Genomic DNA, 10508 nt, shown 5'->3' with positions numbered 1-10508 from the left:
GTTTTGTGATCTTAGAAAGCTGACTGCTGTAACTTAATTTGCCCCTAGATGGTGCTAAAGTACAGACCTGAGATTTCCCCTGTTAATTTAACAGGATTTCGCATTTCAGCATAATACACAAGAAATGAAAAGGTATTTTAGTCAAGTTTCACTTATTAATTATTGGTATTGCAGACAGAAAAACACATGAGATAGGATTAGAGTCACTGAAAAAAATTCTTACGTTATTTCTTAGAATTCAGATATAATCTCATCATAATTAGAACTGTTTTAAATGCCCGTTTTCTTAAAACAGGCATTGAGATTAAAGTCAGAATTCTTTTTTCTCCCATTGGCACTAATCATTTTCCATAATACTGGTGTGGTTGTGTGAATTGATATTTTTATTATATCTACATAGTAATTATAATACAGTATTAAATAAGTAACATTCCTCACATTATTTAATTTCACTTTAAATTTTTGTTTTTGTATTAATTATACTTTTCCAAATAACATACATTTTTAATTCCTGTATTTTATAGATGAATTAAAAAAATAAAATGTTAAAAAATATATATATATATTGTGTGCTTAAAAAAATAGCTATGACAAAAACTATGGTTCTGAAAATAGAACCACAGTTTTTGCACGTAGAAATGTAGTGTTTAGGTTGTAAACAAACTGTTTTCCAAGCACAAGGGCACTGGCACTGAAGACCGACAGGGGGCGCCAGCGTTCCAACTCTTCTCATTCATTTCCACACAAGAGGAACATGGCGGAGTGGGGCTGTGGAGGCTGCAGCGGTTGAGCTGTTGGCGATTCCCCGTCCAACAGAAGTGCAATAGGACATCGTGGATTTGTGTGGCCGTGTCAGGAGGACACGGCCTGTGGGAGTGGGCCGAGGCTAGCTTCTGAGTGGGTATCTTTTGGGAGCAGGGAGTCACAAAAACAACTCGGACATGAACGGGGTAAGTTTGCTTGTTTGGGCATCGCATAAAAGAGGTTACACAAAGCTAGCCAAAGTGGGGAAATATTGGTGAAAATATACCCAGAGTCGGGACAATAACCTGTTTGTATTCTAGAAGTGATACCAGATTGTGATCTTGTAGTTAACCGTCTTTTCTTATAATAAGTTTATGTAGTTGCTGTAGCTGCAGATGGGATCTTTTTTGTTAACTGTGCTAATGGCTAGTTAGTCAGCTAGTGAGTTACGACCGCTACATGCATGTCAGCTGGTGACAACCGCAATTTATTGCGTTTAACAGAACCAACATGACACGTATTTTCCTTTTCTCGGTGTTTCTCAGTTTAACGTCAAAGCACGCTTCAGTTTGAGTTGACTGAAGCATGAGTTAGGGATAAAGCAGGCCTGTTTGTAGCTGTGCTACTGATTTAAAGGGACTGGTCGGCTGAGAGGAGCAAGTGGGTAAGGATCCAGCGTGGTCCCGTCTTCGGGGCCCCTCCCACATCAGCTATTCAAACAGTACAGCCTTACAATAGAGGTATTGAAGAGATTTGTTTTAATATACACTTTATTTATTTATTAATAAATAAAATAAGCTCGCTCTCTCTTAAGATAGCAGTGACAATTCAGTGACATCTTAGACTCGGGTCTCGGCTGCTTGGCATCAGCTCACCAGTTGTGCCACTCATCTGTTGATAAAGCTCACAATATTTTTATCCTAAATCCCCCCAAAACGTGTTTCTTATAATCAATAACATTTTTAAGCCAAGGAAAAGAGTGCAGTCAAATATAGTAATACCTAAATCTACAACTAATATTTTTTTCATTCACAAAACTTTTTTTCTGTCTTTCGTTTGAGCAACTTTGCCTTTAAGTTTAACCCTTTAACTGCCTCAAAACATTTAAATGCAAGTCACTGGGTAAATGAAGACACTAGTGTCCTCATGACACTTAATGGGTTATAAACTATGTTTGCTCTTGTCAGTGATTATATTTTTTAACTGAAAACATTACACAAGTAAAATTAATATTTTTTGTTGTTGTCATTATTTATTATACTGTGAATTTGCTAATTTAGTCTTAAGAATCCCTGATATGGGTTAGGAACATATCCACTCATGAATTAAAGGAGATTGGGGAATAAATGGGAAATTATTCCTTCATTATCTGTTTGTGTAGACATCTCCAATAGCTGTGTTTGTAGTTGGTAGGATAAAAACAATAGATCTGTAGGTCAAATAAAATCTGGAATTGGCCTAGAAAAGCATGATTTTATTTTGATGAATAGCAATTTATCATCAGACGAAACATCCTCATATTGGATTTGCTACGCAGGACAAATAATAAAATGCTAACACTTGGCGCATGTCAATTTCTGACTTTATATTATAAAGTAGCCCAATGATTTTCTTGAATAGTGCTGAATAAAAAGTGACTCATTCCGTCAGGATTGTTACCTCAGTTTTGTTTTCACTTGAGGCCGTTTGCATTTTAGTTTCATTTTGACAGTAGATCCGACTGTAAACAGAAAGTTAAGACTATTCAGTGAACGTCGCCTCTCGGTTTAAGAATCTTGACTTCCTTGTTCGAGCTTCACTGTCTTGATTGTTTGTGGATCTTTCTGTCTGTGTTTTTTTGTTTTGTTTTGGCAGATTGAAATGCAGGCCGACAGGGTTCAGATGGGGTGATTGTTTCTTAACATGTCTTTGCTTTAGTGGTTTCTCTGTCGCTATGGCGCCCCCTGGGTAGTAGAGCTGTATCCAGGCAGATTTGTAGCTCGCATTCAAATCCTCCATTTACCACTACTTTTTTTTTTTTTTCCTTTTGGACAAAATTAAGAAATTTACTAAACACATACGTAAATCTCAATAGACCAAATAAACAACATTTTCTTATTTTCTGAAGTTAAATCAGACCAAACTTTTTTTTGGTCTGATTTTTTTCTTCCACAAGATTTTTTACAACAGTTTGCTGTAGTTTTGGTTGCCTCGTTCGCACTCACATATTCAGATCTGCTGATAAATTCTCCGTAGATTTGAGATCAGGGTTTTGTGACTGCCACAACAAAACATTTACTTTGTTTAAGCCACTCTGGAAACACTTTGGCTGTATGTTCAGGGGTTATATTCCATTTGGAAGACCAACTTGTGCTTAAATCTCAACTTCCTGACTGACATCTTTGGATTTTGCCACAAAATTTCCACATAATATTCTTTCCTACTTTGTGAAGTGCACCAGTTGCTCCTGCAGCAATACAGCCCCATACTTTACAGCTGGGATTCTTTAGAGAGGACAGTTACTAATTGTTTTTTTTTCTTTTCTTTACAGGAAGTAGTGTGCAGTCCTCACCCAGTGATGGCGTTAGCCTGCGCCAAGTCCAAGCCAGCAGCTCACGACGAGAAGACGAGCATCAGGTTGACGCAGGAGGGGCGGGGCTCTCCCGTCTGCGTCCCGCAGCTCGACGTTCCCAGTCAGCCTGAGGGTCGGCATCTTCCTCTCTGTAGTCTTACGGGTCACTACATGTTTGAACTTTCCACATACAGAACCCATAAAGTTAATTGTAAAGAAACTAATGCTTCTTATAATTAGATATTTTTGACAGGAATGGAAAAAAAGTGGAAAACATATCAACAAAAATTATTAAAAGTAAATAACTGCATAAATATTCACCCACCTTTGAAAGGACCGACCTAATTCAACAGAGGTCCAGCTGAGTGGCGCCATGAAACGGAGATTACCCAAGAGCTTTTGATGTGTGACCTGTTGTTTTGAAGGTCTGGTCTCTGGATCATCAGTAGCTTTGTTGTCAAATTACGGAGCAAAATTTGACATTTTGAAAATAAATTTGCTTAATGGAATCACGCTAATTTATTTTTGGAAAGAAATTTGCATCATTTCCAAAAATAACTTTTATCAAAATAAATACGAAAAAAATCAATTTTTGAAGAACCTCACTAAGAAAAAGTCAGGAGATGGTTGCCAAAGATTTCACCGTACTGCATACCTCGTTGATTTTACATTTATCCCATCATTAATAAGTGGAAGAAATATGGCACACGTCAAATTTGGGAGTTGAAGGGAAGTGGCAAAAGCAAAGGAGGCGGATTAGCAGTGTTTACTAGCAACAGACTGTCACCAGCTGCATTTCCATTAGAAATGTGTGCAAAACTTTGTCAGTATCGCTAATTTCAAAATTATGTTGTTCTTATTCTTAACCTAAGAATGGCAACTAAGATTATGTCAATAAATGTGCTACTTTTTACATTTATTCGAGTAAAAATATGTTGAAGTAGCGCAACTTTTACTTGAGTCCATTTTTTGGCTACTCTGCCCACCTCTAATATTTCTCTCTCTCTCCCAGCCAGAACAACAGACCCCATCGGTGCCACGCTCAGAGACCCAAAGCCAGATCTGACGGCGACCGGTAGCGCCTACGGCCAGCGTCCGCCCTGCTGGCCCACCGACCAGCCAACCCTCCCGCAGCTCTTGTGTCATCGCCCCCCTCACGAACTCCCTATGCCCCTTGGCAACAGCTTATCTCACGCTTCTCTCCACGGCAATCACAACAATGGCGGCGCACTCCACGGAAACCAGAGGAGAGGGACCCGGGCCAAAGTCATGGGGAAGAAATCCACCAGGAGAACGTATGCATGCCCTGATTATGATGCAGTGGAATGGGACATCATTATAGTATTAATAAAATATCTTAGTAATACTGGTGCCAGTGGGTGCCTTGGGGGGGATTAGTGGGAAATTCAGAGTTGCAGTGACTGGAGAATGAGCTGAAGTGAAAATGGAAATGTTCAATAGCTATTCCCTGAACTAAAGATACATTTTTTGACAATAACGTTGCGGATAAAAAATACAAAAAAAAAAAAAAACTTAAAATACAATTTAATTTTAACTATAAATATATAATTGCATGCAACAGGGTCCTCCCAAAATCAAATACTGGGCTAAAAGTAAAAATCACCTATTATCAAATAAGTACAACAGTTGCATGTAGTAAATGTAGCGGGTTTGATATTGGCTGAATATGGCTCACCGCCCAGGGGGTTATTTTATTAGGGGTTGGCATGAGAAGTTAAGCGAAGTAAAATTTGTCATTCAGGCTCAAGTTGGATATTTTTGCTTATTTTAAAATTAGATTCTGAATTGTAAGAAAATATGGATGTGCAATATGGCTTTTCCCCCCCAAATAAATCAAACGAAATAATCAAACCTCACAATAAATGGACAAAAAGAGTTCAGGAAAACCTTTTTTTCTTTTGAAAAATGATCAATACGTCACTAATCTGAAAAGGTGTTAAAAGTCAATACTGTAGATTGATTGACTCAAATACACGCCCCGTTAATCAGTTGGAGGTCCTTAATCCCATCATGGTTGTGTACTTAAGTTCTCCAGTTGTGAGCTGACGTTTTCAGCTGCTCTGTTCAGTTCAGTTTTATGTCCATGTCAGGAATAATGAGGTGCGAGCAAAGGTAATGTCTTTTCTCATGCCAACAATGAGTATAAATTGTAAACAGTGTGATAGTGGATGTTAAATTATTTACCATTTTGTAATTTTTTTTCTCTTCCCCCCCCCCCCCCCTTAAGGGAAGGAGGCAAAAACTCTCAGAACCGAAAAGTTACCGACTTCTATCCAATCAGACGGAGCTCAAGAAAAAGTAAAACAGAACTCAAGGTAAGAAGATGTTGCTTTGACTCTAAACTAAAACAGGGATTTAATCAACTCCTGAGCAGCTTGGTAGGAGAAACTTAGCTCAGGTTGTTTTGAAAGTGAGTCATTCCAGTGTGTGTAAAATGTTTGTGTGTGAGCGAAAAGTCTTGTCCTGGTCAGTGATGTTGTGTGCCTTTTAGTCACCAGTTTAGATCTTATTCAACAGCTGATAGACCGAATCGGTCTATCAGCTTTAAAAAGCATTGACAGCATAAAGTGCTTTCTATCTAAACAGGTAAAATGTCTCCATCCTTTCATTTTCAGTAGATTTGATTATTGTAATGTTGGACCTCCAAGTCTCAAAACCACCACAAAAAAATCAGGCAGCTTTTAGTTTATCCATGGTTATACTCTCCAATAGAAGGAAAACTGATCACATTCTAGTTTTCCTTGGAAACTGACAGAATATCAGTTGCTGTTTGTAGAGGAGTAGATTTTGTGGCGCTACTTTACAAATATTTGCAAGGAGTTTTGTGATATTTCAGCCTGATTAAAGCTACGTTTATAGTTGACACATTGTATTAGGCGCGAGGAGGCTAGCGCTAAACGCGCCCTGCTAACTGCTGCATGTTGGCCTCGCGTGCTGTCGTGGCGTTTGGTCTTGCTAATCGCGCTCGCTACCTTTTACTCAAACCAAGCGTTTTGGAAGGTGTTGAAACTTTGTAGTAAATTCACAATTATACTTTAATGCGAAACCTGCGTGGACTTGTTAATTTTTTTTTTTTTTTTTTTTTGGCGTGAATCTCCTCAATTGCGGATTCCTGTAAAACTGGTGGTACTGATAGGTCAACAGTTCAATTAGCATTTTAATATTTCTTCCTTTGATGTGGTACTTTACTTCCCATTATTGTTCTTTTGATGTACTTTATGTTTTTAATGTTATATCTCTGAATTTGTCCGACCCTGTGTCTGAATGTTCACATGAAATAAAGTTGTTTTGCCTCACCAGTGGGAACAAAAGAAGCTCATCGATGATCTCATCACCAAAGGAATCGAGGAGGGAATGGAGGTAATGTGGGTCTTTCTGGACATTTCACTCACCTGTAATGCGGATAAACTCCTAATACTGGAGTATTCATTGCTGGCGGCTTGTTGAAACATAATTTGCTTGATGTTTGAATCAGCATGCCATGTGTCACCATAGACACCCTCCCGTTTGCAGGTTCAGCATATAGAAGGAAAGGGGAGGGCGGTGTTTGCCACTCGGTGTTTCCAGAAAGGTGATTACATCGTGGAGTACCACGGCGACCTGCTGCAGATCACCGACGCTAAGAAAAGGGAGGCGGAGTACGCTCAGAACCCTGCCACCGGCTGCTACATGTACTACTTTCAGTACCTCTGCAAAACGTACTGGTAGGAAAATGTTTCATCCATCCTCTTGTTTTGACTTGATATGGTATATTAAGAGGGTAAAAATACCAAAAATGTCCGCACTGCACTGAACAGATCACTCCAAGTGTGTAACATTCTACTACTTTACTAGCTTACCTTAAAAAAGTTATTTGGATTTTGAAATGCAGAGTGGTATTTAAGTGTGCCACATTATTTTAACTATTTGAAAGTAATATCAATAAACGGTTAACAAGTTTAACCAACAGAAACAACAGCAGCAGCAGGAAGAGATTAACCCATTATATGTACGCCAACTATAAAAATAATGTAGAAATTGTTTAATTGTTTTTCCATGTGTAATAGCATTTAGTTTTTACTATTCAATGTTGTTAAAAATTTATGTTGTATGTTTTTTTTTATCAACAGCTTTTTGCTCTTCGGGGCCCCCTAGTGGTGTTAGAGCCCTATCCTGCTGCTTAACACATATGACTTAAAAGTAGTCATATCTAATCAAAACTTTTAAATCAAAAATGTCAAGCCCAGTTAATCTCAAAATGCATTTGTTCTTTCTGGACGTAACTGAAACAATATCCAAACTAATCCAGGCCAGACTTGAAAACCAATGTCTTCTTATTTTTTTTTGCGTTCCCCACCACACCCCTCTCTGCCCCCCACAGTGTGGACGCCACCAAAGAGACGGATCGGATGGGCCGGCTGATAAACCACAGCAAAAACGGGAACTGCCAAACCAAACTCCACGACATCAACGGCGTGCCGCACCTCATCCTGGTCGCCTCCCGAGACATCGACAAGGGCGAGGAGCTGCTGTACGACTATGGGGATCGCAGCAAAGCCTCCATCGCCGCTCACCCCTGGCTCAAGTACTGACGGGAGGCGGTCAGCAACACTTGTGTTTCTCATAGCTAGCGGACATGTTGCCTTAGAAACAGAATGTGTACCCCTTTTGTTTCCGTTCAGAGAACGCTGGGTGGTAGATAACGGGGTGGGTTTGGAGTGGGGGGTTTAATGGGTACCTATTTACATTTCGATTGAGGTCCGTCTGCTCCGTCAGACGGACCTACGTACTTTTATTTATATGTGTCTCTGAAACATTCTGGTTGTTTTGCAGCACATTTCTTTTGTACATTTTGTACTTCCTGAAGACCAATGCCTCTACAGCATGCAGGTGGTAGTTAATGCTCAGCATTTTTTATACTGCTTTTTTTTTTTTTTTTTTTTGTAATTTATCCTTAGATACTTAGCAATACTTCCCCGAACGGCTTCTCAGCCTCCTCCTCCATTTTGGATCAACAAGCACTATGAGATCCAAGTTCAACGGGAAAAAAAAACACAAAAAAAACAAGGCTTTTTAGGAAAAATATTCTGCTCCAGTGAACTTCAGCTACGGATACGACAGCATATTAGGGCCATTGCAGATAGAAGAAAAAAGTTAAAAGGAGTAAATTTCCAAGAAAAAAAAAAATCTGGGATTGATGTCAGAAATTATATTGACATCAATTTTTAGGTTTGGAAAACCTAAAAATTCAGGGTTTGAAGAGTCAAAAAATTTGCAAGAAAATAAACTCACATTCTGAGTTCTTTCATGGAAATTCACTTTTCTTTTCTCTTTTTCTGCCTACGATGGCTCCAACACGCCGTCCCACATGGAAACCATCTGCCGCGGCTGGTGGCCATGTGACCGTTAGCTACACTCCAGACTCGGCTGCCATCTTGGAGGCTTTCGATCATGTTTTGACCCTTGGTGAAAAGTCGAAATGTGATGCAAGCTTGTGCAACTCTGAAATAACCAGTGTGATATACATATATATAGATATTATTTTTTTGTTGCTTTTTTGTTTTTAGATTATAATGTATTTTTTAATATTAAACACGACGGTTACATTTGAATTTAAAAAATGTTAAAATAATATAAAAGTTTCTGCGATTCCTTTGCAGAATTTTCTGCTGTAACTGCTTGAATGAAAGTGTATGTTAAGATTTGTTTGATTAAATGTCAACTGATCTTTAGCCGATAGGCTGTTCTCCCACTTCCTCCACCTGTCGGCCATTAAAGGAGTTATTACCAAATGCTGAGCCAGACAGTGGCAAAGTGTCTAAAGTTAAGGTATTCTAAACACACCTTTTCACATTAAAAAAACATTAAAGTATTTCAGAATACAACATAGAATAATACAATGACATTTAAAGGGAACTCCCTCCCTCCTTTTTTTAAATAAGTAAAATTCTGAAAAGTGTGGCATACATCCGTTTTCAGGTGCTTTGACTTCAGCAGCAAGTATTTGGGGGCAAGTCTCTAACAAACTTGCAAATATTCTTGTAAGATTATAATTTTAGTCTTGTTTAAAAAAAAATCCTAGCCTGACCTGAATTCAGTCCAAATAAACAGCAGCTGTAAAACACGCTTGTCAAACAAGATGGCCGCCCTTGATGTGTCACTTTGAATTATAGAAACTCAAGGAAATCACCCTCTTCCTCCCCGCAAAATTGATTAGCCAGCCCTAACTAGAGAACTTGTCTGCAAATATTTTTAAGTTTTTAACTTTCATATCTTTACTCAGAACAGCTCCTCTGGTTAATGAGCTGGAGTTTATTTAGGGGCAACAGAATTAAGGAAGCTAAAGACAAATCCACATCCTACTTTTCAGAATATATCTAAACAATTCATTCATTCAATATGAATCACATGAAATCCCAATGAAAGGTAATAAGTTTGGTCTTATAATGTGACAAGATGTGATCAGAGGTCCCTTGTTTGCATAAAGAGGGAGTCGTTAACTAGAAACTGGTTTTGATTTGGGCGACAGACACAATTGGGGTTAATGACCAGAAGTCATTGGCTCATCGGGTATTGAAGGTACTGATGGACACTTTGAGTAAATCTCTTCTTTGAAGAGAGGACTGGCGATATCGAAGCGTCTAAAGCCAAACTGAAAACACTCCCAGGTCATTCGATGCTTCTTCCACAAGAGCAGGAGGGTTTTATACGCTGCGTTTCCACTGACCATATAATTACGCAACTTGACATTTCGAAAATAAATTCGCTTAAGCGAAACACCAATTTTGAAGGAAAAAAGTATTTTTTTGGTGAAAAGTGCCACTTTTTTTCTTTCATTGTATCAAAATTGGTGTATTTGACAAAACTCCAATGGAAACACTTTTTTTTCTTGATCAACAACGGGACGTTGCTGCCGGCACAAATCATGAAGAAGACAACAGGACGATAGAGGACGATGACACAGCAGTATGTCTTTCAATGACTTATCATGTGAACAAACTTTGTTGTATGATTTTGTCTTATTTAATGGAAACGCCACAATTGCAAAATTGTGTTTTTGTTGTTTTTTTTTTTTTTACATTAGCAGAATATTAACAGCTCTGTGCACATCTGTAATGGAAACGAAGCTACTAATGACTTTACAAAAAGCATGTTGGAAAACCTCTCAGATCAAAAGAGGATTAGGAAATCTGTTGAGTTTATGTGAATAAAA

At 38.5% G+C, this 10508-nt stretch overlaps 1 protein-coding gene across 1 annotated transcript; it reads left to right on the top strand.

Moving 5' to 3' along the window:
• The first annotated feature begins 926 nt into the window (after positions 1 to 926).
• Positions 927 to 9087, top strand: kmt5aa (lysine methyltransferase 5Aa). Its single transcript, XM_014999447.2, has 7 exons — positions 927 to 950; positions 3275 to 3428; positions 4308 to 4590; positions 5544 to 5631; positions 6617 to 6676; positions 6830 to 7020; positions 7677 to 9087. The coding sequence occupies exons 1-7, from the start codon at positions 942 to 944 to the stop codon at positions 7885 to 7887; spliced, it is 996 nt and encodes a 331-aa protein (XP_014854933.1). The 5' UTR covers positions 927 to 941; the 3' UTR covers positions 7888 to 9087.
• The last annotated feature ends 1421 nt before the right edge of the window (positions 9088 to 10508 follow it).

Source organism: Poecilia mexicana, unplaced genomic scaffold, assembly GCF_051168715.1.
Source record: "Poecilia mexicana isolate PSO_F unplaced genomic scaffold, ASM5116871v1 scaffold_12, whole genome shotgun sequence".
In the NCBI taxonomy this organism is placed as follows: Eukaryota; Metazoa; Chordata; class Actinopteri; order Cyprinodontiformes; family Poeciliidae; genus Poecilia; species Poecilia mexicana.
This window is presented reverse-complemented; position numbering and strand designations above follow the sequence as displayed.